Source organism: Colletotrichum gloeosporioides, assembly GCF_011800055.1.
Source record: "Colletotrichum gloeosporioides strain Lc1 chromosome Unknown consensus_54, whole genome shotgun sequence".
In the NCBI taxonomy this organism is placed as follows: Eukaryota; Fungi; Ascomycota; class Sordariomycetes; order Glomerellales; family Glomerellaceae; genus Colletotrichum; species Colletotrichum gloeosporioides.
In genome coordinates this window covers 228462-254809 of record NW_025544699.1, presented here as the reverse complement: position 1 = coordinate 254809, position 26348 = coordinate 228462, and the positions used below count along the sequence as shown (strand labels likewise).

The following is a 26348-nucleotide window of genomic DNA, read 5'->3' as shown; positions in this document are numbered from 1 at the left end:
GGTTCCTCGGCCTCGTCACCTCGTCTCGTCACCCGTAGCAGGCCATCAATCTCATTCTCATTCGGCGTCCAGTCTCCCCAGAGGTCGTGCTGGGTCCAAAAGTCCGTCCGTCTATCCGTCCAGCCATCCACTTGCCTACCTAGCGTCTGTACGGATATGCTCCCCGCCCCCTCCTCATCTACGGTAGCAGCAGCAGCCCCTTGGGCATTGGTTGGCTGGCTGGGTAGTGGACTGATACAACTGATACCTGCCTGACGGCCCTTTCTCATTCTCATACCTACCTTACCCATCCGTACCATCCAAGTAGTTGTCAGGCGCATGCCTTGGGTATGAGACTGCGAGGTGCTAACAAAGAGGCCCGCGCAACAACCAAACGTCGAGCAATATACATCCGGCGCACCATCCGTAGAGCAATACGTACAACACACTACGTGGCCCTGGCCCTGGCCCTGACACCCCCCTCTTCGTCCTAAATTGCCCATTGTCCATCCGCCCCCCGTTCCCGTGCCTCAGGCTTGTTCTTCTCCTGATCCCCGGCACCCACGGGCAATCTGAGACTGTGAACCCTCGAGATTTCCAGAAAAAGCGAAGCTTTCTTGGCAAGGCTCCCTCTTCGCTCTTGGCATATGCAACCAAGAAATCCGCTGCCAGCATCTCTCAAAGATCCCAGCCTGGCATTCCATCATCAAATCAATTCCCCTCCCAAGCTCTAGCAGCCGCCCACCAGTCGGACAGCACGCGGACAGTCCCATCGCGCAAACGAGCGAGCACAGGTCCCTGACGATTCGTCCCGACATACCGAGACCTCGTGGACCCGGTCGAGCCGCTTGTTCGCTGTCGAGCACCGCAACGCACCGCATCGCACCGCACCAGACCAGCTGCTGCTGCTGCTGCTGCTTGCTGCTGTTGTGCGCCCCAAGACCACTGCTGAGCTTCTCCGTAAGCCTGGCTCGCGCTCACTCATCACTGCCCGCCCGTCTCGCCGCGCTCCTCCTCCCCCCCGCGCCCACGGCCACAGCCTACACGGCTACGCAATCCTACTGCTGCGAGCCACGAAGGCGCTGCTCTGTGAATCCCCTCGTTGCATGTCGACGTCGAGGGTGCAACCGTCGTCGCCTCTGCTGCGCCCCCTCCCCCGTCTCCATCTCCATCTCGGTCCTTCGCCCGCCTCCCGACTCCGCCTCCTCCTCCTCCACGTCCTTGCCGTCCTCCTCCACAACCACCGCTGCCGACATCACCACAACCACCGCAATCCCCATCACCACCTCCGACCCCGACCGATCCACGACACCGCCAAAGGCCCGGCCCGCAAGTCGTTGCATACATGGGCGCATACTCGCATTCCAACGGCTCCGTCGAAGAAACAACCTCGTCCACACGCTCGTTTTTTTCTCGCTTCGCCCTGCCGATCCGCTCGCGTTCGCGTAACCTCGCCGACTTCCACGTCCGCCCCGACGACCCCCACCGCCAGTACTCGGCTGGCGACCATGTCCGTGGCGCCGTAGTCTTGACCGTTGTCAAGCCGGTGCGCATCACACATCTCACCGTCACCCTACATGGCTACGTCCGCGTCCACAAGGGGCCTGCCGTCAGCGAGCCTCCCGTCGCGAATCCCGCCCTGTCCGGTCGGTCTTCGGCACAATACCACGGAAATGGTCACGCTTCGCTCTTCCAGGACGAGCAGGTGCTCAGCGGCGAGGGGAGGTTGGAGGCTTCGAAATACGAGTTCAATTTTGATTTAGTGTTCCCCGAAAAGGGTTTGCCTAGCAGCATTGACGTATGGAACCCTTTCTCGCTTGGTTTGTTGAGTCGCAGTGCTGACGCGCCTGGCTACAGTTTGAACGAGGCACGATTTCCTACATGATTACAGCGACTCTAACGCGTCCGACTTCAATATCGCCAACGACATCATGCGACCGAAAGATTCAACTGGTGGAAAAGGTGGACATTGGGCCTCTCGCGCCTCCGCGTCCCCGGACGATTTACCTCGAACCGATTTCCAAAAAGTCAAAAAGAAAGAGGACTGGCGGTGGAGAGAAAGCTTCGCTCGCTGTAGAGAGCGTTGACCATGGTTCGGACATGGAACAGCGCGAAGCAGTGACACCCGATCCCGCAGCGTCAAACGACGAGTCTACACACGATCCACTCGAGCAACCGCGGAGTCCAACTCACACAGATATCCAGAGCGAAGTCAGCGGGGACAGCACCATAAGTTCCAGTACAGGCATCAGCTTAACGCGGGCCGAACCCCGTTTAGGCGGCTCTCTGACAAACTCCAAGATGCAAGCCGTCGACGAAAAAACAATAACGGCTACTATTGAGATGCTCAAGGGCGGCGCATTACCAGGAGACACCGTTTCCGTCAAGGTGTCTGTCCAACATATCAAGCGAATAAAGAGCATGCACGGTGTTATTGTCACCATGTATCGCCAAGGCAGGATCGATACAGCGCCGCCGGCATCAATGTTCGCGGACATCATGACAAAAGAAGAGACTAAAAAGCTTGCGAAGGAAGACTACTATCCACGGTCACGCACCGGTCTCGGCGGTCTGTCTCTGAGCTCCACCTCGTCACTGAGCGTTTTCAGGAAGGATCTTTCCCAATCGGTTGCTCCTCTGATCATTGATCCAATAACATTGGAGACAACAGTGACAGCATCCATCAAGGTACCTGAAGATGTTTTCCCGACGATCAAAGGTGTACCAGGGGAGATGGTCAGCTTCAAGTACCAAGTCGAGGTTCTGGTCGATCTGGGTGGCAGGTTGGCGAGTCAGCTTCAGGGCGGCGGTCAACCGAGGGTGGGACAGTTTGCTCCCGGGTCCGCTGCTGCAGAGGGCAACAATGCAGTTGTCAACTCTTGGGGTGGAAACGTCATAGACACGGATCGGTTACGGCGCGAAAAGGGCGTGATATCCGTCGTTTTTGAGGTAATTCTAGGAACCACGGACAGCTCGAGGTTACGTGGCCGGAGTAATACGGTGCGGACGTACCAGATGCATGAAGGAGCGGCCAGCGGAGAGGACATTTCGAGCCCTTGGCCGGTTGACGATATTCATGCGGACGACGGCGAGAGCTACTGGCCACTCGCTACACCTCAGAATCCTGGTACCCTAAGCAGGCAACCTACCATCACGATCCAGCCTACGAGTCCGCCTGAGGAGATGCAAGCGCCCGCCTATATCCCTCCACCGCAGGTGCCAGACGAAGCGCGCTTGACAGACAAGGAGCGTGTAAGACGCCAAGAAGAGAGACTGTTGCCCAGTCAACCGCCTCAAAGTTTGGAAGCAGGACCGTCCGGAGCATCTGCACCAGAACCGAATATTTATGACGCCGAAGACGAGGCACAGCCAGGTCCCTCGGCACCTCACGAGGGGCACCATGCAGAAGGACAGCCGTCAGCGCCAACGTTGGACGACCTGTCTACGGCTCGCGAAGCTCGTACAGAGGACAAGCAGGAACTCGAACGACAACGGCTTCTGAACGAAGCCAGCGCGCCGCCAGAATTCCCAGACGATTATGACGCCGGGCCATCAGCACCACCTGGGGACGTGGCTGAGCCTTCGGCGCCCGCACTCAACGACGAGGAAGAAGACTACGGCGAGCAGTATAGCTACAGGACTGAAGCAGCTGCTGGACAGTCCAGCCACGCAGCAGGCTCGGAACCCTTGCCGAGGTACGAGCGATGATGACCTTTCCAGGGTTGGGGGGAGATTAAGAACGATGGCATGAAAACCACTGGTTGAATAGTGTATAATATGTGTGAGTGCGTGTGTGAGTGTGTTGAGCATTGTGCGCCATCTACAAAGTACTATAGAGACATGAACGTGTGATACGATTTGAGAGCGAAAATACAGCAAGCAATATGACCTTTTTTCCTCATCAAAAGCTCGTCAGCTTAAGTTTTTGTTAAAGTAATACGATATAAGGTACGTAGCTTGTGACACGCGAGAGGTCAGCCAAGGCCAAGCCAGGCGTTCGCCCGCGGGATACGAGATTGCCGGCGTTGCGCCCCCGTGATGCCAATTTTTCTCCCGTAGTACCCGCCCTTCCGCCCGGCAGCCATCCTTCTTGGCATCGACCCCGATTGTTTGGGCCAGGCCGCTGGAACGGCGAGACGGGCTTTGATCGACTTACCTAGAGAGTGGGAAGCACGAGGAGGGTTCGCCGGGAACGGGATCCACTCCTCCTCGGAAATGCTTGTCAAAAGGCTTGACGAGACGATCAAACGTTGTCTTCCTCATCGACGCGGTGGACTTGTAGTTACCCTGGACATCGTTTTGTGTTGGAGCCCTGTTTGTTGTCGGATACCGACAGTCCCGCGCGACTTGGATCGCATTTTTGGTGAGGGTCACGAATCGTACACCGGGTACCTAAAAGGCCCGCTGACTGCCGATTGAATCTAACGGCAGCTTGTATCAATAATTCGGCTCCGAGGGCGATGCCATAGACCACGTCTGTAAAACTAAGCCACTGCGCAGCAGCTGGACCAACACTAAGCTACCTTAGCTACATGGCCAGTTGATTTGGATTACTCGTGCAACGGCATCAGTAGAAGGAGCGGTCTACGAATACGCACGTCTTGCGTCTCATGTGGCGCTGCCGTCTAGTTGGTGTTGGTTTGGCCTGCCTTGCTTCAGCATCCCTTATCCCCCTTGCTCGCAGGACGATGACCAGATGGAAACATCAATGTCTGGGGGAGAGGGGGCAGGATCGAGGAGAAGAGAGTTTGGGCCCAACGTCGAGACAGCCGTCGCCGCAAAGCTTGGCGGCGCCTTGGCCCCGTTTCCTTCTCCCAGCTTCGCCTGTAGACCACAGCCAAGCCGGGCCCCAGTCCCACCTCACCCAGCCCTGTGTGCGTAGCGCATTGCTTGTTCCAGAGGATGGACCCTTATGTGAGGGATAGGTAGAGAGTTCGAGGCAGGTGATTCTGTCAGATCGTACCCGAGAAAACGCGATACGGTTCAATTGGCCCGCGGAAGATGCGGCAATGTCTGTGGCTGGGAGGGAGGGAGGGGATTGGATTGGACGCAGCACGCTTGCTGGAGGCACAGCACAGCAGGTCTGCTGGTGTCGTTAGTCACGATTTGTTGGTGTGTTGCTGCGCCGGTGGGCGAGAGCAATGATGGAAGTCCACCTCAGTGGGGACCTCGGTGCATAAGATCGGGTTCAACCAAGCACCAAGTCAGCGGGCTTCACATTGTGGCCTTGCAATCGCCGGGTTTTTGGTGGATCCAACGCGGGCAGCGCGTCCCTTTCACTTGGGTTCTTTCGATGGGGCCAGGACCGAGAAATTTCGAACGGTGTTGTTGCGGGAAGAGTGGTTCGTCTCCACGCATCCCCTAGACCTTTGTCAAACAGTGACACTCGTTGATGTTTTGGTTTCGCTGGCGTCAGCCATCAACAGTCCCCCTTAGCGGATCATGTCTACCGGACGATAAGAACAGCCCGTTGAGACGTCAAAGTGGTATCAGGCGGTACCATACAACGTCCAACTACGTAAATGTCTCGCAAAAAGGGGGCTTTCTGGCCCTGATGGCGCGAGAAGCAGGCGGGCGTGTGACTGTTTGACTTGAACCGGCAAAGTCCCTCTCCCCTTCGACGATGACGACCGTCGCGACCAAAAGAGACGAAGCAGGATGACTGGCGTCCTAGCCAAAACTTACCTGCGGCAAGTGGCTCTACCTGTGGTCTGTCTGGCTGGCGGAAAGGACACTTGATGGTTCCGAACTCATGCGCAGGTTCCGCGGCGCGCAGCACGGCATATCCCGACGAGAATCTACACACTTGCGCAGGGCCCGCCGAGGAGTGCATGGCATGGAATCCGGGGGGAGGACAACTGTGTTGCTCGGGCATATGCCAATGCTTTCCCCAGATTGAAGCATTCCGAGTGGCCGTTTGATGGGACCAAAGGAGAAAGAGGACGGGCCACCGTTGACAGTTGTTTCCTCGCTTCGCGGCGGCAAGACTGCGGTGCGCAGCAAAACCGAAGGCGATCGAATCATGGGACGGGTCGTCTCGACAGGTCGAGAAGGTGGACGCATCACCACCGCCACTAACACCCACCCATTCTGCAGAGTGGCAGACTATCCAGTGTGGCTGCGCCGTCTCCATTGCCCTCCTACCTTACGTAGGTACGGCCATCCCGTCAGCTGGCTAGTGTGTTCACCTCAACATTTCGAGGTGCGTGCAGTGCAGTGCAATCTGTCGCCTCATTACACGTAAATCGGGAGTCCCATGCCGATGTATCCCCGCCCCGTCATCGGGCTCCTCCCTCAAGGCCCGTTCAATTACGCCAGCAGCCCGATTTAGCATTGCAATTGGCCCAGCGCCGAATCATCTGTGGTGCCCAGTGGGAATCTGGTAGGAAAAAAGCTTCTTAGCTCCGGCCCCGCAGCGCCCTTCGCTCTCCCCGAAGAAAAGCCACCCACCGCGCCGGGGGGTCGACTCACAGTCTCACACTGCCACCGCGAAGAAGCTGCGTGCTGTGCTGGGCGTGGGTAAGGGTACAGCGGGCTGCGCGAGGTGCTCTGGAGTCCTGCAGGGGGTGTGCACAGCTTTCCACTGCCATCTTGGGTAGGTACCTAGCCTTCAAGCCTTAGCACGCCTGCAGCCCAAGACCTGTCACTGGACCACTTGGGGGCCTTTTTATCGACAGTCGTTCGCCCACTCTTTTCCCTTGCTCTCTGACGGTCTCAGAATTCTTCTCTTAATCTCACACACCCATCCTTTTTCTCATTCGTAACAAAACAGCTTTCTAATCAATCGCATTCCAGTATTCCTTAGCGATATCGTTCTCTTTTTCCTGCAAGAGCAATCAACTTAGACAAACATGGCCAGCAACGACTACTACAACCAGCACGGCGGCGGCGGTGGTTACCAGCAGAACTACGGTCCCGGCGGCGGATACCCCCAGCAACCCCAACCTGTAAGCTTCCTCTTTTCCCTCAATTCGCGAGCTCGGGAGTAGTCGTATCGCCACGCTTGGCCCAACATGCGCGCGCATCCATTCTGAAGATATGCCCAACTAACACCTTGACAGTCTTATGGCCCTCCCCAAGGAGGAGGCTACCCCCAGCAGGGCGGCTACTACCCCCAGGGCGGCCAGCCTCCCATGCAGTACCAGCAGCAGCCTCCCCAGCAGGCGCCCAGGAAGCAGGGCGGCGGCAACTGCCTGACCGCTTGTCTCGCGGCGCTGTGCTGTTGCTGCGTCATCGACGAGACGTGCGAATGCTGCGCGGAATGGTAAGGACACTCTTTCATGCGCAATCCCATCGAGAACGCCACGCTGACACTTCTGTCCAGTTGCGAATGCTGCTTCGAAATCTGCTAAACGGTCACGGCCTCTGGAAAAACGGCAACTTATGTGACATTCGTCGTGTGTCAAGACCACGGTCTGTGGTGTTGGGAAAGTGGGGTCCGCGAACAACACCGAGAAACGCACCACACAAAAAACTGTAATGCTCGACGCTTTTCTTCGGTTGAGGGCGGCAATGGGAGACACAGAGGGAGAGAGAGTCAAAGAGGCCGGCGAAAGGATTTTTTTTGGGACAGGAACGAAAATGGAACGAACCGACGATTTCCCCACGGCTATCACGGCGCAAAGACCCCTGAAGAGGCGGACGACCTGTTAAAGAGATGGGATGGAAGGACGAATGGTGGATGGTCGGTCGGGCGGAAAGGAACAGGACTTTTGGTTTTCATGATGGATTCAAAGCGGCATCGACGCTTGTTCATTCTTATTCCCCCCCTTAGGCGTTTTTGGCGGCGCGTTCTGTCGCTCCTTTGGATGAGGTTTTGCTGGGGCGCATCTTTGCGCAATAATGAATTTCATATACATTTAACCAAACGACCCCATCTCGGTTCGAACAAATACAGTGCCCGGTGATGTTGAGGTCATCATGACTTGATAAAATCAACAAATGTGCTGGCTTGGCCGCAATGCAACTTTGCGTCATTAGTCCGTTCTCGGCTTGGCGGTTCAACACCAAGACTTCTTTAGCGACGATCCGTCTTCAACATGTTTCACGAAACAACTTTCAACGGAAAACATTATCTTGTTGCCACGTGTAATTTTATTTTCCACCGGTACCCTGAACCCTCTGCAACCTAAGAATGCAAATAGCTATAGGGGCTCAAAGCAAGACTATTCGCTGGCCGTCATAAAGACTTTTCTATCTGTTCTCATCAACCCATACTTAGTTGTCAAGCTGGACATAGTTGGCAGGGAACAAGCCCTGCTTGCCGCCGTAGGAACCGAACCACCAATCCTCATCGGGGAACTCGAGATCCGTGATCGTAGCGTTCTCGGGGAACGAAAGTTCTGAACACGCAGTCAGCATGACCCCACTCGGTAGCAGTGGGCGTGGAATCTTACCATTGTCTTCGGCAGCCTCGTAATCGAACTGGGCCGTCGCAGTCCGACCGCCATCGGCCGCCGGCGCCGGTTCCGGTTCGGGCTCCGCTTGAGCCGGGGCGGGGGGAGGTGCCGCACGCGCTGCTGGTGCCGGTTCGGCCTCGTCCTCGACGAGCTCCACGTAGTTGCTAGGGAACAGACCGCTCTCGCCGCGAGAGTTGGTGCCCATCCACCAGTCCTCGTCAACCATCTCAATGTTGGTGACGTACTCGCCCTCGACAAGCTCAAGCTCGTTGTCCTCGGCCTTCTCGTAATCGTACTGAATCAACGCACGGTGACCGCCGCCTTGTGCTTGACCGGCAGCAACCTGCTCCTGGCCAAACTGCTGTTCGGCAACTGCTGCCGCCGCACCGCGGCCAGCGTTGTTGTCCTCGTGGAGCTCCTCCTCTCTTGGCAGCTCCTCCTCGATCTCCTGCGTAGGAATGGGCCTGGGAGGCTCTCGCTCGACAGGGGGCTCGAACTCGACCTCGTTTCCGCGAGCGACAGGTTGGGCAACCCGAATGGGCGAGTCCGGCTCGGCCTCCTCCTCCTCTTCCTCCTCGGGGGCGGGACGGGGAGGCATGCCAGGGAGCGCAAATCCACCAGCGGGCGGTCGGCTGCCTGCAGGAGGAGGAGGGGGTGCCTCCTCCTCTTCTTCCTCGGCATCATTGTGAGCGGCATAAGCTGCGGCGCCTCCAGCTGCACCGGCAACGGCTGCAGCTCCCACAGCAATAGGAGCAGTACCCTTGAAACGATCGCGAAGGGCACCAACACCACCGCTGGGGGAGGCAGGTGCCTCACGCTCCTGCTCGCCAGTGTTCTCTTGGCTAATCTTGCCACGGCTGTATTCGGCGGTCTGAACAGGAGCCCAGGACTTTCCGGAGTAGCCACTCTTCCACTCTCCGCTCTTCTGCACTCCAATGGGGGATGTGATAGGAGGCGACACAGGGTTCGAGATGGAACCCGTCTTGCCCTTCTTCTCAGCCCACAGCTGGGCAGGCGTCTTGCCGCCTTGGTCAGCAAAGGTTCGGCTGGCAGCTCCAACCGGCGCGGCAGCCGGGACGGCAGGTGCGCCGAAGCCCATGCCTCCGGGCGTGGGAGCCTTCGTGCCAGTGAAAGTAGATCCACCAAACTTGTTAGCAACCTTTGGCTTGGGGAGGGACGTGAGGCGCTCCGACTGCGCGGACTGGCTGAAAGCAGCACTGCGTTCGGCCAGGGACCTCGGACGCTCTTCATCGGCGGCGGGCTCCGGCTCGGAGGGCTTCTGAGCCTTAGCACGGATAGCCGCAATATCAACCTTGCCAACCGGCTCGTAGGCACCCTTCACAGGAGTCGGCCTGTCGTCGTTCTTTTCCTTGGCGGCAGCACGAATGGCAGCGATGTCCACCTTTCCGATTGGCTGGTATCCCCCCCTCACAACGTCGCCTCGGTCTTCTTGAGAGTTGTTCCCATTGAAGCCGGAGGGTTCTTGGCGCTGCTTCGTGAGCTCTGCCATGTTCACCTTGGTGGGCTTGTATGCCGGCGCGACCTTCTCGAGCTGCGACCGTGTGACCGGGGGAGCGTCGGCTCCCCAGCCGTCTTCATCGACGTTCGCGGGCTTGCGGTTTCGTGCGGCCACGATCGGGTTGACAGATCCGACCGATGATGTGGTGGGAGTGAATACGGGCTTAGAAGCAACTGGCGGTGGGGCGGGGGAAGCCGTGGAGCCGCCGGCTGAGTACTTGGCGCCGGAGGCATCGGCAATCTTGCGCATAACGCTCTCCGGCTCGAGGTCGCTGTCTGAACGAGCGGTGATTTGGACGTGATAGCCGTGGAGGATCTTGGAAACGGCAGCCGTGTGGGTGGTAAAGTAGCCCTTGGTCCGCTCGGGGACACCGCCTCCACACCAAGCAATCAGGGCATTCTTGGGAAGCCCAGAATTAGGGTCCTTGACCTTTACGAAAGCGAATTGGATGCGACCCTCGTTGAAGTCTTCGATGAGTTCCGAGAGCTCGCCGTCTGCCGCGGGGGAAAACGACGTGTCAGCGTGTGTCCCGCCATGTGACGTCGGCAGCTCGGGATGGGGACCAGGAACCTACCTCCAGTGCTCTGGACCTTGAGCACGCTCTCCTTGGCACCAGTATCTTGGAAGGCATTAGCCAAAGGAGCTTGAACCGAGAACAAAGCCCATTGAGCGTATGTCGGCGAGCTCGAGCTCGGAGGCGGGCCGTTGATGACACCCTGGTAGCTGCTCTTGATCGAGGGTCCGTTTATGGACAGGTTGAGTGACGCCATTGCGAGTGTTTGCTTGGAGCTTGACCAGCAGTGGGCGCGGGTTGATGAGGCGTCGATTCCTTGGGGAGATTGGGGGAAAAGAGGGCAAAGAAAGGAAAAGACGGAAGATGGCAGGTTGCAAAGATCTCCGTCGGAGAGTCGCCTATGTCTTACGGGCAAGAAAGCTGACGTAGCAAACCAACCGCCTGTATTGCAGAGTCGTGGGCAGCCGAGAGTTGGAGAGGCGCAGCACGGGTGGAACTAGAACTTGGAGGTGAAGCACGGTCCCACCGACTTCCAATACGCGGGCAGCGAGTTACGCAGTCGTTTGGCTTGCCAGGTGTCGGAGCGGGGCAGGAACATACCTAAGAGCGGTTAGGTAGCTGGTAGGGCAGCTTAGGTACGAATACAGATAGAGGGGTACAGTGGGCTCAGGTACGAACACAGCAAGCGGGAGGGGCACAGAGAACAGCGCATTTCGACTCATCAGAGAATGGATGCGCCCAAACACACGCAGAAGGGGGCTGGATGCCTTACAGTGAGATCACTGTGTTCCCACTTACCTCAGCGCCCAATGAGCTGTCTGCCGTTCTCGCTCTCCCCCTCGAGCCACCCATTCCCCTCTGGCGGGGCGAACCCGGGAGTGGTTTCGCTGAGTCAGACCTTCCATTTATGCAACTAGGCACCACAAACACACGCCATAGACTAGTTTTCCTGATACAAGCAATTTTGCGCTCGCATAAGCTCTTTTCTGTCGCCATCGATCACGAATTGCCCCTCCAAATACCCCTCCACCGTATCGGAGACCCTGGGTTTATCAGCCGTTGGCTTGTCATTTCGTGATCCGGCACCCGACCGAAACTGTCCGCATTCCGGAATCTCTTTCTCACTTATACAACCCCACGCGACCCATCCCGCGACTCCCTCTTCCGATTGCGCCTCCCCCGATACCCCCCGCGCATCCCCTCAGAGTCCTCACACCTACTACCGCGAAAAAGAGTTCGCGATCCACGAAGACGCACAATGTCGACGATCACGGAGATCACCAGTCTCGCCGACTGGGAGAAGCACATTGCCTCCACACCGCCGTCCACCCTCCACATCATCTCCTTCCACGCCCCGTGGGCCGCCCCCTGCGCGCAGATGGCCACCGTACTCTCGACCCTCGCCTCAGAATACCCCGTCACCAGCCCCCCCGAGACCTCCTGGGTCTCCATAAACGCCGAGGAGCTCAGCGAGATTAGCGAGACCTACAACGTTACTGCCGTGCCCTTCCTCGTCCTCCTGCGCAACGGCCAGGTCCTCGAGACTGTTAGCGGCAGCAGCGCCGTCAAGGTGCGCAATGCGATCGAGACACACGCCAAAAAGTCCGCCGGCGCCGGCGCGGTCACGGTGAACGGAAACCAGAGCGTCGAGAACGGGCCCAGCGCGATGCAGGTCGACGAGCCTGTGGACCCGGCCAAGGCCAAGGAGGAGCTGTTCAAGAGGCTGGCGGACCTCGTCAAGGCCGCGCCAGTCATGCTCTTCATGAAGGGCACACCCAGCTCGCCCCAGTGCGGCTTCTCCAGACAGCTTGTTGCCATCTTGAGAGAGCACTCCGTCAAGTACGGTTTCTTCAACATCCTGGCAGACGACGAGGTGCGGCAGGGGTTGAAGGAGTATGCGGACTGGCCGACCTATCCTCAGCTCTGGATCGACGGAGAGTTGGTTGGTGGTCTGGATATTGTAAGTGTATATCAAGACCATTGCTTTCTACACGAACTGACGCCTTGCCATAGGTTAAGGAAGAAATCGCAAACAGCGATGACTTCTTGGGCCCTTACAGTATCAAGGGCAATGAGACTGCCGCTACTTCATAGACAGAATGTTGATGAGCAGACTATTGAAAAACGGTGTACCCTACGTACTAGCGGCTTTATCTGCGGCTTCTAGTTACAGATATTCCCCCTCATGAGTATGGTGGATGTCACTCACCACCCGCCGCCGATGTCCTCCATGCAATTCGCCAATCAATGACAACTCAGATCGCAATCTCCAAATCCGCACTGCGCGCTGACGGTGGCATCAGTGGGAAGAGTGGGCAAGGTGGAAAGGCGAGCAGTGACAATGGGGCCCAGAAGAACAGCGCAGTCGAGTGGGCGATATTCATGATGACGCATCTGTCGTTATGTAGGCATGACTTAGTCATGAATTTAATGAAACGTTCTAGAAGCTATACTGGTAGGCCTCTGCAGTAGCTGGTGTGATAATGTAATGTATAAATGCGGCAGGATTCACCATGAATTTTGCTAGCCACACATTGTCAGCTGGCTTTCCGGGCAGTGTCCCCTATGACTTCGATCTTAGAAATGCAGACATTCATCTCCAAGCTCGTTGTGCATGCAGTAGTTGTGAGATATGGGTAGTCTCAAGGAAGCAGGGCCTGGTACCTAGCAATGGCAGGTACGAGGGACCGAAAGTCCAAGGCCGGATAGGCAGTGTCAATCAAATGGATATTCGTCCAAAAGATAGCAGGTATTATCAGTAAGTCAGCAGTTGAACGCCTTGATGTTCTTTCCGTACGAGCTCAAGTCATCGAGTTGGGCGAACACTAGCAGGAATACGCCAATCTGGTCTGACAAGCATATCTAATGCCCCTTCCCTCCTTTGTAATACGTATTTGGCCAGAGGAACGGGGCCATGGTAGTTGTTTCTGCTTATCAAGAGATATCAGTAGCGCATGCCGCTGCTGTCTTGTGACTGAACAGCAGGATCTCTTCTTCAACCGGCAGGTGTTGTGCAACCCCTGAGACCTCTTTCTTCAAATTTCCGAACCTATCAAGAATGTTTCTGAAGCGGCAAAGAAAGAGATGTCCTCGGCGATTGAGGTCTCGCCAACTTGTCTTGCTGCTGGTCTACCCATGGACCCAGTGCCTGCCATGTCGAGACAGCCTCCTTTCTGTGGGAAACTGCTCACGTCTCCTGAAGGGACGAGAATACACATCGTTTCTTTCTGGAATCCATCCAACACAGGTGCTTAATCTCACCACCCTCATCACTTCTGATTAACAACATCACAACAGGTCAGCAATCCCTGTACCTCTTTTTCTCTTTCTGGATATTGAAAGCAACTTATCATGGCTCCAGTCTGCCCTTTCAGGTACACCACTTACGGTGCAGGCTTCAACACTGCCCACGATCCCAGCTTCCCCATCAGCGACAGAACAGACGGACTACTGGCGTTTCTCACTCCGTTTCAACGCCTGAAGGCCGAGCTCAACCGCAAAAAAGCAGCCGAATTAGACGGACGTTCTTTCCTCGTCCAGTGGTTTATGCCCATTCCGAGGTGGGGGAAGACGCTGAAGAAGACCGTCGAAGATGACATGAGGAATCTTGTACATCCCGCACCGCTCCTCAACCTCTCACTTTATTCGGTGTCCAGACGTACGATAGACCATCCCCAAAGCGATATCGTAATCGTCGCACAAGCTGCGACTGAGGAAGAACGCCCGAACCATTCACAACTTCGCAGCCAGGTGTACCCCAAGATCCTAAGGCTTCTCTCGAGGTCAGTGCTGGAGTCTCGTCATTTGCTGCTTTCTCCATCTGGGTGGATTTCATACCAACCTCTTCCACATCAAGAAGCAGACTCTAACCCCCCTTTTATTAGTCCCGAAGTCGGCAGACCTGAAATCGGATGTTACGTGGAATACGCTATCGACCCTCGTCGGTTGCTCAACCCGTTGGGGATTTTGCCCCCGAGGGAACCCGAAGAAGATCTGACCCGGACTCCCGACTTTTCCGGTTCGGGCTCATCATCATCGAGTAATTCGAGCCCGTCGAGCCCCATCACCGCTCCTCTCGGCTCTGATGGTCCGCAGCCTCCCGAGGATGAGGACGAAAAGGCAAAAGAGGAGGCGGATCCCGTTTCCGAGTTCTTCGACATAGATGCATATGATGCTTCGAACAGCCCGAAGAGCTAGACGGGAAACAGCCATGGTGTATGGAACCTTTACAACCAATACGAGTGTACCTTTATGGCTTATCCACAGCGATGGTGCTTGCAGCGGACGTATTTCTTTCTGGTATAACGGGCGGCTCCGGTCTTAACGACCGACCCGAGGTGATAGACGCATGGAAAGGGGATCAACCCAGTAAGACAAACATTGACATAGAGAAGAATTGATTGAGGTGTACTGGCTAGGAGGCAAAAGGATACGAGACTTGAGGCTTGTTGCCGAACCCCAAAGTATGTCCAACAGAGTTTCTCAAAACAAATACCAGTATGCGAATCTGGCCATCTGATTTATTTCCTTTTTTGTTATGTTGTAGTTTGTGATATTCGAAAACCACTTGGCGCCAGCATCTTACAATTATGGACAAGGAAAACCCTTACGCTGCCTTTTCGCTCTCGCCCCTCTTAACCATTATCATGTCATCATTCTTCTCTGCCCACCGTCTACAGCACGTACGTGACCGCAAGAGCTGCAGCACCGCCAACGAGCGCAGCAAGATAGCTCTTCTGCGCCTGCCTGCTTCCGCCAGACGTAGTGAGGACCGAGGGAGGAGACGTGGCAAAGACGAGACCGGTCGTAGGTGCCGCGACTCCCTGGGCCTGGATGTTGCTCGCGAGCACCATGGAAGTCATCAAGGAAGACGGCAGCGAGATGATCGCGCCGAGACGGGGAATGGTGGTAGGATCGGCGGGGGTGTCCAGTTGCGGCACTGCCGTCGGCCTCGAGCCTGTGCCGGCAGACTGAGAGCTAGCAGGTGTAGACGCAACGGTCGAGGACGGCGCGGTGGCCACGGGAGATCTGCTTTCCGCGCTGCCTCCTGCGTCGGAGCCCTTCTCGCTGCCGTTCTTGTTGCCCTTCTCCTTGTCGCCGCTGCCAGTGCTAGGAGTCGGCGTTGCGGGTGCGACACTGGAGCTGGGGGTAGTCACCGCAGAGGGCACCAGGGGAGAAGATTGAACCGGGTTAAGAGGCGGCTTGACGGCAGTTTCAGCAGGGAGTTCCGAGGGCGTGGTCGCGGGAGGAGCAGCGGCAGGCGGTGCTGGAACGCTCGTATCGGCCGGGGGAGCAGAAGGGATAGGGACCGGGGCGACAGCAGCAGGCTCGGTGGCGGGGATGGCTGGGAGTCCGGTAGCGCTCGTGTTCGACGGGATGAGAACCGGGGGCAGGGAGGCGGAAGCCGCAGCCGTCTCGGCGGGAGTGCTGGTGTTAGCCGGAGGGACAAGCACCGCGGGCAAGGTGGCAGCGGGCACAGTTGTGTTAGCTGGGACGGCGACCTTGGATTCGGCGGGAGTAGAGACGGCAGGAACAGTCGTGTTGCCAGGGACGAGAACGGCCGGCTGGGTGGCAGATGCCTCGGCGGGAGTGCTAGAGTTCTTTGGCGGAATGAGAACCTGAGGAAGGGAGGCGGTGGGTGTCGCAGATGGCTTGATAGAGACACGGCTCTGTTCACTCGCGGCAGGTGTTGTTGCAGGCGCGGTCTGGTTGTTTTTGATGGGAGCAGGCGAAGGAGCAGCAGCGCCGCCTCCAGCGGGATCGATAGTCGAGAAGATTGGGGAAGGCGCCGCATCGGTGCCGTTGCCGCCAGCCGCGGCAGAAGTCGTTGGGGCCGCAGTTGCTTCAGCGCCGTCGCTGTTTCTGTTGCCTCCTCTTCCCTTTCCCTTGCCCTTGCGGCGACCGCCAGTCGCAGGAGTTGTTGCCGCGGGAGCGGTCTCTGCCGGCGCAGTCGCGTCGCCAGCAGCATTGGATTTGGCGGGAGCGGCAGGAATCGTACCGTTGGCAGGAGCAGCCTTCGCAGGAGCAGCTTCAACAACGAGTCCAGCCGGGGTGGCCTCGGGTGGCAGGTCACCAGAGTAGATAGTCTTCGGGGCGTTGGGCGGCTTGGTGAGAACCTGAACCTGAGCTCCAACATATGTCTGGACGATAGGCTGATCCGTAAGTTGGTTGATCTTGAATGACTGAGACATGACGGTGGCCTTGGCGGAGTCGGTGATGACCATCGTGAAGCTGTCAAAGGCGGCGATAGAGGCATCGGGCGCCCAGTACAACCGACCAACATTCTGGATTTGCTCTGTCAAGTCTTGTTAGTATCACATCCCCAAGTCATCCAACATGATGACCTTACCGCCGATCCTCTCCGCAACCACTGAACCATCCGTCACTCCGCTAGGTACCAGGTCGATGTTGATGGGTCCTTGCAAGCCTGCCGTCTCCCACTCAATCGCAAATTTCTCGCCAATGTTGAAATAATCTCCTGCCAGGGGCTTCGTGAACTGGGCGTCGGCGAAGGCAATGCTCGCCAGCAGAGCCAGAGACTTTGTGAAACGCATTTCGTCCAAATCCTTAGTAGTCGTATTGGGGTCGGCAAATCGTCAAAAGGTCCTCGAGAAGAAGAATTACGGGAGTAGAAAAAAACGGCCAACTAGGGCACGGGTATCGAGGTCGAATCGAAAACGAACGTAACGAAGGGATTGCTTAAGAAAAGCTGGCCTGCAGACGGGTTGACTAGAGAATCGAAAACATTAACCAACGACCACCAAAAAAAGGATCGTCAGTTAGAAAGAGAGGCACATACAAGTAATGAGTGAGAAGCGAACAAGAATGGAGAAACCAGAAGAAAGGGAGGCAAAAGAGCCGTCCCAAGAGCCGCAAAACTCGGGCTGGTGGCTTTGATATGGATCTCCTCGCGTGTAAGTCAACGTTACCACCCCAGACAGGGGAGACCTGTGGCAGGACCCAGTGCGAACCACCCCTGGACGTCATCTCAAGGCTTCAAGCTTAGGAGAGAAAAAGCTCGGCAGGGGTGCTGGGGGCGTCTCATCGGCCGACACACGCTACCGAGCCCTTCGGAGCGGCGTATGAGGTCGCACGATAGATTGGCTGACGGGGCCGGGGCCTGGACGCAATGGGTGGCATTGAGAAACATTTCTCCCCGAAGGGTGGGCCCAGCCACTCGGGGGCACCCAACGCGGTGACGGAGGATTGCGAAACAACCATCCATCGCAATGGGGTGGGCACTGGTGCGGGAGGGGGATCTCGCAAGAGGCGAAGCCTGGTTTCGCGATCCCGGCCTCTTGCATCGCTTGGCTGTATTCAAGCTCGGCGCGTCGTCACTAGCCGCTTGGTAGTGTGTGAGCCGCATTGCGCGGCTTCGTGGTTGAGGCCTCGAGGACCGTAGAGTGAAGCCCGAGACAGGCAAACACTTGGGTGCCCATAGCTCTCGAAGCTCTCGTCTTAAACTTGCAATTAAGCTTGATTTGATTTGTGTCGTTAAGCATGTAAATGTATTAGCAGCGCACTTTCGTCCAATCCTCGTTTGATGGCCCAGCGGGATGGGTGAGCGCCTGATTGCGTTGAGGAGGTTGAATGAAAGTCGGGATGACAGGGGCCAGTGCAAAGCGGCGGCTGAGACGACGTCCTTGAGCTGATCAAACTCAAACCTCCCGCCCGGAACCAAGCCGCAGAGTGGATTCACGTTAGTGAAATCTACAGAGACCAGGCCATCTCACTAACAGCGCGCACTGACCAAGCCCCTGTCAACGCAAGCAAGTCGCTCTGGGGATGAACCGCCCTGTGTCACCTTTTTCTCCGTGTTTGATCTTGTTCTCGATGGTCACCTCGATGGCGCTGTTGGTCTCCAGCCATAGTCGCCCTTGGCGTAAATGACAGTCCAGACCCAATCTTACGTAAAAGACGCTTGTGTGATTGAAAAGGGAATAAGCATTTTGACACCCGTGCTAAAGCCATACGATAGATTAAAAGTCCAGGAGGGAAGTGGAACTTCATATACCTAGGGCTTCGGGCTCGATAAAGTTTAGGTAAAGACATATGCTTGATCCATCATGGATTGGCCATACTTTATGCCGCTGTTGTTCAGACGGAAAGATGTGTGTGGCGGTGGATCGACAGTCGTAAAGTAGCATCCTGGTAGTTCGCACCCCTGATCCAATGTGACTACCACTGTTTATCACTGTCGCTATTGACGCTGTCCTTGTCGATATCCTTCGTGGCCGTTGTTGTTATTTGGGAAGTATTCGGCAGATAGCATTCAGCATAAAGCATTTACGCTTCACGAGTCCATTAGATGACTTATCGCATACAGAAAACAGCGGCCTGAAAATGGCCGCATCCGTGACATTCTCCAGTCGCCTAATTGATTGATACCATACAGACCCAAAACCATCACCGCGAACCCAGCAGAGGCCAGCGTGTTGTGGGATCCTCTCTCTGCCCAAGCAAACCATTGTCTTAAATTTACATCATAATCTATTCCGGATACATTTCTGCAAAAGCAGCTCCGAAGCATCCTCTGAGTTCCCTCAATATGGTATTGGGCTAGACAAGCCTAGGAAAGCAGCACTGAAAGCAGACCATCCCTAGGCGCCTTCAGATTGGTTTCCAGGCGTATTCGTGTTGGAGATGCCGTGGAAAGCATCACCGAAAGCAGAATCATCTATTTCCGCGTTCATGTCCAAGCCATCACCCAGCGATGCTCCATAACTCGCCATTGCATCGCCGGCAGAATCGAGATCGCCGAGGGAGCTGAAGCCACCAGGGGTCTCTCCGGCAGGGGTACCGGCGGCAGAAGGAGCTTTAGGAGTCGGCTTCGGGGCCTCACCCTCAGTCGCATTGGCGTTGGCCGCGGCCGCAGGGTCCGGCGATGCACCCCCCTTAGGTACCATCACCCAGTCCCCGCTGCCAGTCCCTTGATCGGGCGCGGTGGGTGCATCCTTTGGAGGTTCTGTGTTGCCCATTGTGACGTCCTCTCCGACAGATGGGGCAGACTGGGCCTCTGACTCTTCAGGGATCGTTGGCGGCACGGGCGCTGGCGAAGGCGCGTTTGCGTTAGCCGGAGTGCCAGCGTTCGAGTTGAGCGCTGAGAGGTGAGCTTGTGGTGTGGGGAAGTTGTTGACAGGAGTAGATGTGGCAGAGAAGCCAGTATGCATTTGATCAAGGAGACCCGCAGCAGTGCCGCCCATGTCGATGTCCGAGTCGCCGACCATAACACCACTATGTTGAGAACCGGCCTGAGAGGGTCGTCGGGAGGCGGTGCCACTTGGCTCAGCGCCTGCCGCCGGAGCTTGTGGAGAAGCCGCAGGTGGCGGAGCTGGTGTTGGCTCTTTCACGGGCTCTGGGGCCGGCTCCTGGAAGCCGCCATCCTGGATACGATGAACGTTGTGAAGGACCTCAATATGGCGGCCAAGGTTGGCTTCGACTTGCGCCACGATGTCATCCACCTTCTTGTTGTGCTTTTGAGACCATGTGCCGGAGTTGTCGTCCGCATCTGTGGAATGGCCCTCCAGACGCCAAATCTCCGGGCCTCGCTCCTGAATCGAGTTCTTGACCTCCTTCTCTGCATCCACGAACACGGAGCTGGCCTTAAGGCTAGCCAGGTTCTTTGTATGCTCTGCCTTCATCTTTTCCATTTCCGCTTTTGTTGTCTCGAGATGCTCTTGGACTCTCTTTCTGAACTCGTCGGCGAGACCAGGCTCCAACCGACCAATGTACGGCTTCTGAGGAACCTCAGTAAGTGCATTAGCACTCTGTGCCGTAAAAATGCCATTGGTCAAAGATGCGAGCTCGCCCTTGAGGCCAAGTCCGAGATCAGGCGGCGCGATTTGGGCAAGACCGTAAGGAGAAGAAACGATCTCCTCCATCCACTCGTGGTTCTGCTGGTATCGCGCAAAGGAAACGTCTCTCGGAGTGAGGTGGTCGAAGAGGTCCTTCTCCAATTCCTCGTCGTCGTGCAGGGCTTCAGCGTGCGCCAAGGCTTGTTGCTGGGCTTGCGCCTGGGCCTGGGCCTGGGCTTGAGCCTGGGTTTGGCGGCCACGACGACCCGAGGGCCCAGAGGGCGGGTAGGCCATCTGCTGAGGAACCCTTCGTGACGGGGCTGGAGGGTTGTACATCTGAGGTCGTCCTCCATTGCGGGGGAACTGGATGCTTGGCCAGCTAGCCCGGTCGGATAACATGAAGTCCTTGCGAGCAATCTGGCCGCACTTCTGCAGGTGATTGCGGGTGGCCATAATATGTTGCGTGTCTTGGGAGACGGGAATTAGGTTGACCGGCACGCGGTCAGGAGGGTCTGACGGGCCGTAGTGGACGATCCAGAGGCTGATATCGGGCTGCGGCGCGTTCATCACACCAGTCTGCGAAGGCACAAGACGGAATCTGCGGCGCGCATGCATGGCGACCGACTCGCCGGGGATGAAACCCGACTTGATGTAGTGGATCTCGAGAGACTATGTCCATCGTCAGTAATGGGACCAACGGAGTGACAAACAGGCAGCATACCAATCCATTGCCAACGTCCTGTCTGTGGTATTGCTCAGGGCCCCAGATCATGCCATCGCTGGCGAAGTTGGTTCCAAGCCTTTTGAGTGGCTGCCATGTGAGATAAATCTGGCCGTCGCGGGGTCTATCGAGGTAGGTCCAGAAGAACGGGGCCTTGTCTTTCGCGACTTGAGGGGCGGCCATAAGCCATTTCGTAACTTGGTTCAAATCGACACGTGCCTGGTCGGCATAATGATTCGCGGAAATCAGGTGAGCATGGCTCAGCTGTTGACACGTTAGCGATGAATCTACATCAAATGCACGTCAGGGCGGCGCTGCGTACAAGCTCCTGATCAATTCCGTCACTCGGATCCTGAGCCATGATGGGTCGCGGTCGCGGTCGCGGATTTTGGATATGGTCGTGATTGGCGGTCCTCGATGCGCGATTCTTATTGGCGCAAAGCAATCAATCTTTCCATCAACTTGCGATCTTGTTCGTGGGAAGAGAAGTGCGCAAAGTGACGTTAATGGATGGATGCGTGCGAGATGTGGGAAGGCTGGGGTTGATGGTTGAAATGGCTTGGAGATCGGTTCGCGTCCCCGAATTTCTCGCGACGAGGCTGAGGTGCCTGAGGTGACCCCTGTCGCGCCAAAGCCAACCAGAAAGGTCTCCCTTTGGGGTCCGTGCGCGGATAGCTTTCCTGAAGGTGCTTCTCAGTGCAAGTGCATCATGCCTTTTTCTCTTACGGATCAATAGGGACTCCAAGAAACTGGACTTCCTGGATCTTTGTCTTCGAAATTATATTTGTCAGCCGTCAACATGATACTATTGCAGGCCTCAATCGGAACCAAGTTCAGTTCAATGCAACTAAACTTGCCTCAAGTTGAAATGTAGTCAACTTCAACCTAGCTTCGAAAAAGCCCCATCCTTACTTCGCATTGTTCGGTTGTTCAAGTCAACTGGTGGTTTTCCGAATTTCACGCCACACGTCAGCGGTTGATAGTTCTCTCTTCACGACATTGTCTCATGCAACAGTCACTTTGATGCGATGTCAAGATTAAATGGGAGGAATCATTTCATTTCATTTCGCCTGGCACCATTATACCAGGTATCATAATAGTTTGTGCCCTTTCCTTAGTCTACGCGTAACCCATCCAAAAATCCTTTTAAGCGTTGTAAGTAGAAGCAGAGACGTTGCCTCCGCGACCGGTCCAGTTAACGTGGTGGTACTCGCCAGCCTTGTACTTCTCGTTGGCCAACTCGGGCTTGACCAGGAAGGTGTGAGCACCGAAGTAGTCACGCTGGGCCTGGAGAAGGTTGGCAGGGAGGTCCTTGGTGCGGTAGCCGTCGAACCAAGACAGGGCGGTGGAGAAGGCAGGAGTCGGGATACCAAGGAGGGCAGCCTTGGCAACGACGTCTCTCCAGCCGGGCTGGGCCTTGTGGATAGCCTTGTTGAAGAAGTCGTCGAAGAGGAGGTTCTCGAGGTCGGGGTTGCTGCGGTAAGCGTTGGTGATGTCCTTGAGGAAGACGGAGCGGATAATGCAGCCACCACGCCACATGAGGGCAATAGAGGGCTTGTTGAGCTTCCAGCCGTACTCCTTAGCAGCCTGCAAAAAGTTTGTTAGCATCTTTCGTGTGAGGTTGGAAAAAACGGCACGTACCTCCTGCATCAGCATGAAGCCCTGAGCGTAGGAAACGATCTTGGAGGCGTACAGAGCCTGCTCGAGGTCGTCGATGAACTGCTCCTTGTTGCCCTCGAACTTGTTGTTGCGGCCAACGTACTGAAGGAGACCAGAGGCCTTGGTGCGCTCCTCCTTGATGGCGGACAGGCAGCGGGCAAGGACAGCCTCGGCGATAAGAGTGACGGGCATGCCAAGGTCAAGGGCGTTGACGGCAGTCCACTTGCCGGTACCCTTCTGACCAGCCTGGTCGAGGATCTTCTCGACAAGGGGAGTGCCATCGTCGTCGTTGAAGTACATGATGTCGCGGGTAATTTCGATCAGGAAAGAATCCAGGACACCCTTGTTCCACTTGGTGAAGACGTCACCAATCTCCTTGTTAGACAAGCCGAGGCCGCGCTTCATGATGTCGTAGGCCTATGTGTGGTATTAGAAGTGTTGGTTGGGTAGATCAGCGTTTGGGACACATACCTCGCAGATGAGCTGCATGTCACCGTACTCAATACCGTTGTGGACCATCTTGACGTAGTGGCCGGCACCTTCGTCACCGACCCAGTCGCAGCAGGCCTCGCCGTCGCTCTTGGCGGCGATGCTCTGGAAAAGGTCCTTAAGATGAGGCCAAGCCTCCTCGTTACCACCGGGCATCAGGGAAGGGCCGTAGCGGGCACCCTCCTCACCACCGGAGACACCGGAGCCAACGAAACGAATGCCCTTGGTCTCGCAGTACTTGGTGCGGCGGTTGGTATCGGGGAAGTGAGAGTTACCACCATCGATAATGATATCGCCCTTCTCAAGGAGGGGCAGGAGGTTCTCGATATAGTCATCGACAGCCTTGCCAGCCTGGACGAGGAGCATCACACGGCGAGGGCTCTTCAACTGGCCCACAAACTCACTCAAACTGTGAGCGCCCACGATGGACTTGCCCTTGGCCTCGTTGGCCAGGAATCGGTCGACCTTGGAAACGGTACGGTTGAAGGCGGCGATGGTGAAACCGTGCTATATGAAAGTCAGCAACTTCTGTATAACTTCAAAACGGCCGGGAAAGGCTAAATTAAGGGTGCACTCGCGTCAGCTGCGTTCAAAATAATGTTCGTTTTAATTCGTTAGCTTTTAATCCATCTGTAAAGGGTTGTGGTGTACAAACTTGACCCATGACGGCCAGGCCGATGAGGCCCATATCAGCGCTGCGATGTAGTTAGCTAGTATTCACATCCGGACTTTGAGTATTCGGGCGCGAAGTAAAGCGGGGCGGGACCTCGGAGCTGGCACAACGCTTGCCACGATGTTGGCAAGACGAGCGCTGGTTGTATGAGCATGAGGTGTTGTTGCGAGAGAAGCTGGTAGCTCACGGCCAATGTGCATTGGCACCTCCCGTGAACCCGTTCAACCTCCTCAACCTCATGACAATACACACAGCTGCGCGAATTGGCCAGCATCATGATGTCGTCGTGAGGCTTCGGAGGCCGGAAGCGGGGTGGTGGGGTAATTTGCTTTGGAGCGACGGGGGAGGGGAATGAAGCAGATGATACTTACACTGGTCCAGACATGATGGCGGTTGGTCGGTATGAAAATGTAGGGGTGTTTTGATGGAGGAGAGGTTCAAACGCGCGATTCCACGAAGACTGCGGGAGCGTCGAGTTATTTATTTCAAGGGGAATGTGTCAAGAGGACAAGAAGCTGGAGCTTTCGTCAACCCGGACGAAGTTTGTAGGGGGAGGGTCGACGGAGGGGTAGGAGGGGACAATGGGAGGGGGGTGGTTTGCATTGGGGCAGGGGCCCCCCATGACAACCTGCACACTCCCACTCTTAGCTTCCAAGTACTCCCACGCAGTAGGAGGCACAGGGCGTACATGGTGCGGTACCTGGTGCTTCATCGCCGCCATCGCTGCTGTGGGAAACGCCCACGGCTGACTTTCGTCTTTTTGCGTGAGGGAAAGCCAAAGACTGGGCAGAAAAGCGGGACGCCGGTTGGAGCGATTGGCTTTGTTGACGGAGCTTACTCATGGGCAACATGTACTGGCCATGTATCTTTGGCATTTCCCACCAGCTCTTCCAGCGCTTCCGTCCACATAATGAGAGAGATACAGAGACCAGAGACCGAGAGAGACAGACACAGAAAGAAGAGGGATGGCATCGTCACCACCAGCCAAGGTGCTCCATCAAGGCCCCTTGTGCTGCCTCCTCCAATTGGGTGGTCTGTCATGGAGGGGCACTTATGACGATGTTCTTCTGCTACCTCATCTTTCTCGCTCTTGTCAGCAGCCCGGCTCCCCCGTCTGGCATCTTTGCCTAAACACATTTTGCAGCTTGCCTGTATGTGTTGCCGTTTTGCAGGGAACACAGACCTGCAACACGATGATTGACAAACAAAACGAATAGCATCAAGCAGCATCATGTCCTCTGACTAGAGAGCGCCGTAAGCAGGTACCAACTTGGACCCGTCGCTTTGCTCATCAGCACGCTGCGACGCCGGTGTACACAGCTACCGCATTGTGGCCGTCAGCCGGCCCGCGCGGCGGATGGCGGCCCAGCAACGACCATTATGCCTGCTCCACGCCGGTGGTGTTTTAGTCAAGTAGAGGCGCGCCAGCCTTGACGAAAGACGGTCCTGACTCCTTGCAAAAAGGCGCTTCTGGATCCGTCCTGTTGTGGTCCGATTCGGCGATAGGCACCCTTTCCCATTGGCCACCGCGAGTTTCTGCCTCACACTCTGCGTGTTCCAGGAAGAGACGAGGTGCGACTCCGGTATTCAAACCTGATGCGTCAAACCCTGACGTTTCGCAACCCACGGCCGCGGAGGAATCACTCTGCGCTCGGTCTAACTTCACGCGGGGGGCTCCTGCTAATCTGTCCCTGTCCACGCCCACGTCCACTGCCCACGATACCTTATTTGCGCAAGGTTGGGTAACGCAAGAGAGACAGTGGGCTGGCGGCATATATTATCACCCTCCCAACGCAACGGAGCTCCGGTGTTCGCTCGCTCGTTCGCTTCGCCCGCTCTTGGACCGTTCATCGACAGTCAGGGGGGACGCCGACGAAAGGCGAGCGCGAGAAACGAGAGACACGGTGCAGTCGAGCTATCACTCGAGCAGCCGCCCTGCACAAACCAGCATGTGCCTCATGCCCCGGACTGCACTTGAGGAAATTCCGTTTCTTCAGCATGGAAAAACACCCCCTCCCATGCTCCGGGCCGTTCCAGCATAGCAGAGCACAGCATGGCTTCCAGAAACTCCGGACATGGACCCTTGAAAGATGGGAGGAAGGGCGGCGTCGCGTCGCTGCCTTTGATCACAATGCGAGCTCTCGGCGTGATGCCGTCTGGCCGTTGATCCTCGGAGGGAAGGCCGCAAAAAAACGCAGCCTTGCCAGTGACCACTCAAACCCAACCTCAACGCATCTGCTGTCTTGTCCTCGCTTGAAGAAGGCAGCGATGCCGCATCCGCGTCTGCATGCGCCTCGCAGCTGGCATCCCTGGCTGTTACTATCCCTGGAAAGACTCGCCAGCAGACAGCGGGACTCGCGCAGAATACGCGACAAATCACGATGCGCTTCAATGGTGTGTAGTCTCCAGGCAAAAGTCGGTCCCAACCAAACCGAAGCTGGCCGTAGCCAGAAAAGCCCGCTCCATTTTCCTCCAGTTGGACTGCTTGGCCGGAGCAGCGAATTCAATCTATTGGGTTCGTTGGGGTGCCCCACGCGTTTTGCTTGCTCAGCCGGAGGGGGACAGAAAATATCGCACCTCCATCTCACAAGGTACCTCAAG

At 56.5% G+C, this 26348-nt stretch overlaps 9 protein-coding genes across 9 annotated transcripts; 5 read left to right on the top strand and 4 right to left on the bottom strand.

The window, feature by feature from the left end:
- Positions 1-1324: 1324 nt before the first annotated feature.
- On the top strand, positions 1325-3687 carry GCG54_00004587 (pH-response regulator protein palF/RIM8; the record flags this gene model as incomplete). The annotated part of the gene is made up of 2 exons (XM_045404634.1): positions 1325-1777; positions 1837-3687. 2 exons carry the CDS (start codon positions 1325-1327, stop codon positions 3685-3687), a joined length of 2304 nt encoding a protein of 767 aa, XP_045262577.1.
- Positions 3688-6830: 3143 nt separating this feature from the next.
- GCG54_00004586 (uncharacterized protein) lies at positions 6831-7331 on the top strand (the record flags this gene model as incomplete). Its single annotated transcript, XM_045404633.1, has 3 exons — positions 6831-6926; positions 7041-7243; positions 7304-7331. The coding sequence occupies 3 exons, from the start codon at positions 6831-6833 to the stop codon at positions 7329-7331; spliced, it is 327 nt and encodes a 108-aa protein (XP_045262576.1).
- Positions 7332-8196: 865 nt separating this feature from the next.
- Positions 8197-10667, bottom strand: GCG54_00004585 (Protein app1; the record flags this gene model as incomplete). The annotated part of the gene is made up of 2 exons (XM_045404632.1): positions 8197-10391; positions 10472-10667. 2 exons carry the CDS (start codon positions 10665-10667, stop codon positions 8197-8199), a joined length of 2391 nt encoding a protein of 796 aa, XP_045262575.1.
- A 1002-nt stretch (positions 10668-11669) lies between these two features.
- On the top strand, positions 11670-12505 carry GCG54_00004584 (Glutaredoxin 3; the record flags this gene model as incomplete). The annotated part of the gene is made up of 2 exons (XM_045404631.1): positions 11670-12371; positions 12425-12505. 2 exons carry the CDS (start codon positions 11670-11672, stop codon positions 12503-12505), a joined length of 783 nt encoding a protein of 260 aa, XP_045262574.1.
- A 1257-nt stretch (positions 12506-13762) lies between these two features.
- GCG54_00004583 (uncharacterized protein) lies at positions 13763-14608 on the top strand (the record flags this gene model as incomplete). Its single annotated transcript, XM_045404630.1, has 2 exons — positions 13763-14193; positions 14296-14608. 2 exons carry the CDS (start codon positions 13763-13765, stop codon positions 14606-14608), a joined length of 744 nt encoding a protein of 247 aa, XP_045262573.1.
- A 476-nt stretch (positions 14609-15084) lies between these two features.
- Positions 15085-16965, bottom strand: GCG54_00004582 (uncharacterized protein; the record flags this gene model as incomplete). The annotated part of the gene is made up of 2 exons (XM_045404629.1): positions 15085-16706; positions 16761-16965. 2 exons carry the CDS (start codon positions 16963-16965, stop codon positions 15085-15087), a joined length of 1827 nt encoding a protein of 608 aa, XP_045262572.1.
- Positions 16966-19011: 2046 nt separating this feature from the next.
- GCG54_00004581 (uncharacterized protein) lies at positions 19012-21287 on the bottom strand (the record flags this gene model as incomplete). The annotated part of the gene is made up of 3 exons (XM_045404628.1): positions 19012-20874; positions 20927-21190; positions 21249-21287. 3 exons carry the CDS (start codon positions 21285-21287, stop codon positions 19012-19014), a joined length of 2166 nt encoding a protein of 721 aa, XP_045262571.1.
- Positions 21288-22072: 785 nt separating this feature from the next.
- Positions 22073-24132, bottom strand: GCG54_00004580 (6-phosphogluconate dehydrogenase decarboxylating 1; the record flags this gene model as incomplete). Its single annotated transcript, XM_045404627.1, has 5 exons — positions 22073-22513; positions 22568-23002; positions 23057-23581; positions 23730-23769; positions 24119-24132. 5 exons carry the CDS (start codon positions 24130-24132, stop codon positions 22073-22075), a joined length of 1455 nt encoding a protein of 484 aa, XP_045262570.1.
- An 879-nt stretch (positions 24133-25011) lies between these two features.
- Positions 25012-25344, top strand: GCG54_00004579 (uncharacterized protein; the record flags this gene model as incomplete). Its single annotated transcript, XM_045404626.1, has 2 exons — positions 25012-25160; positions 25212-25344. Coding segments are annotated over 2 exons (282 nt in total), but the record flags the coding sequence as incomplete, so codon positions are not given.
- Between the last annotated feature and the right edge of the window lie 1004 nt (positions 25345-26348).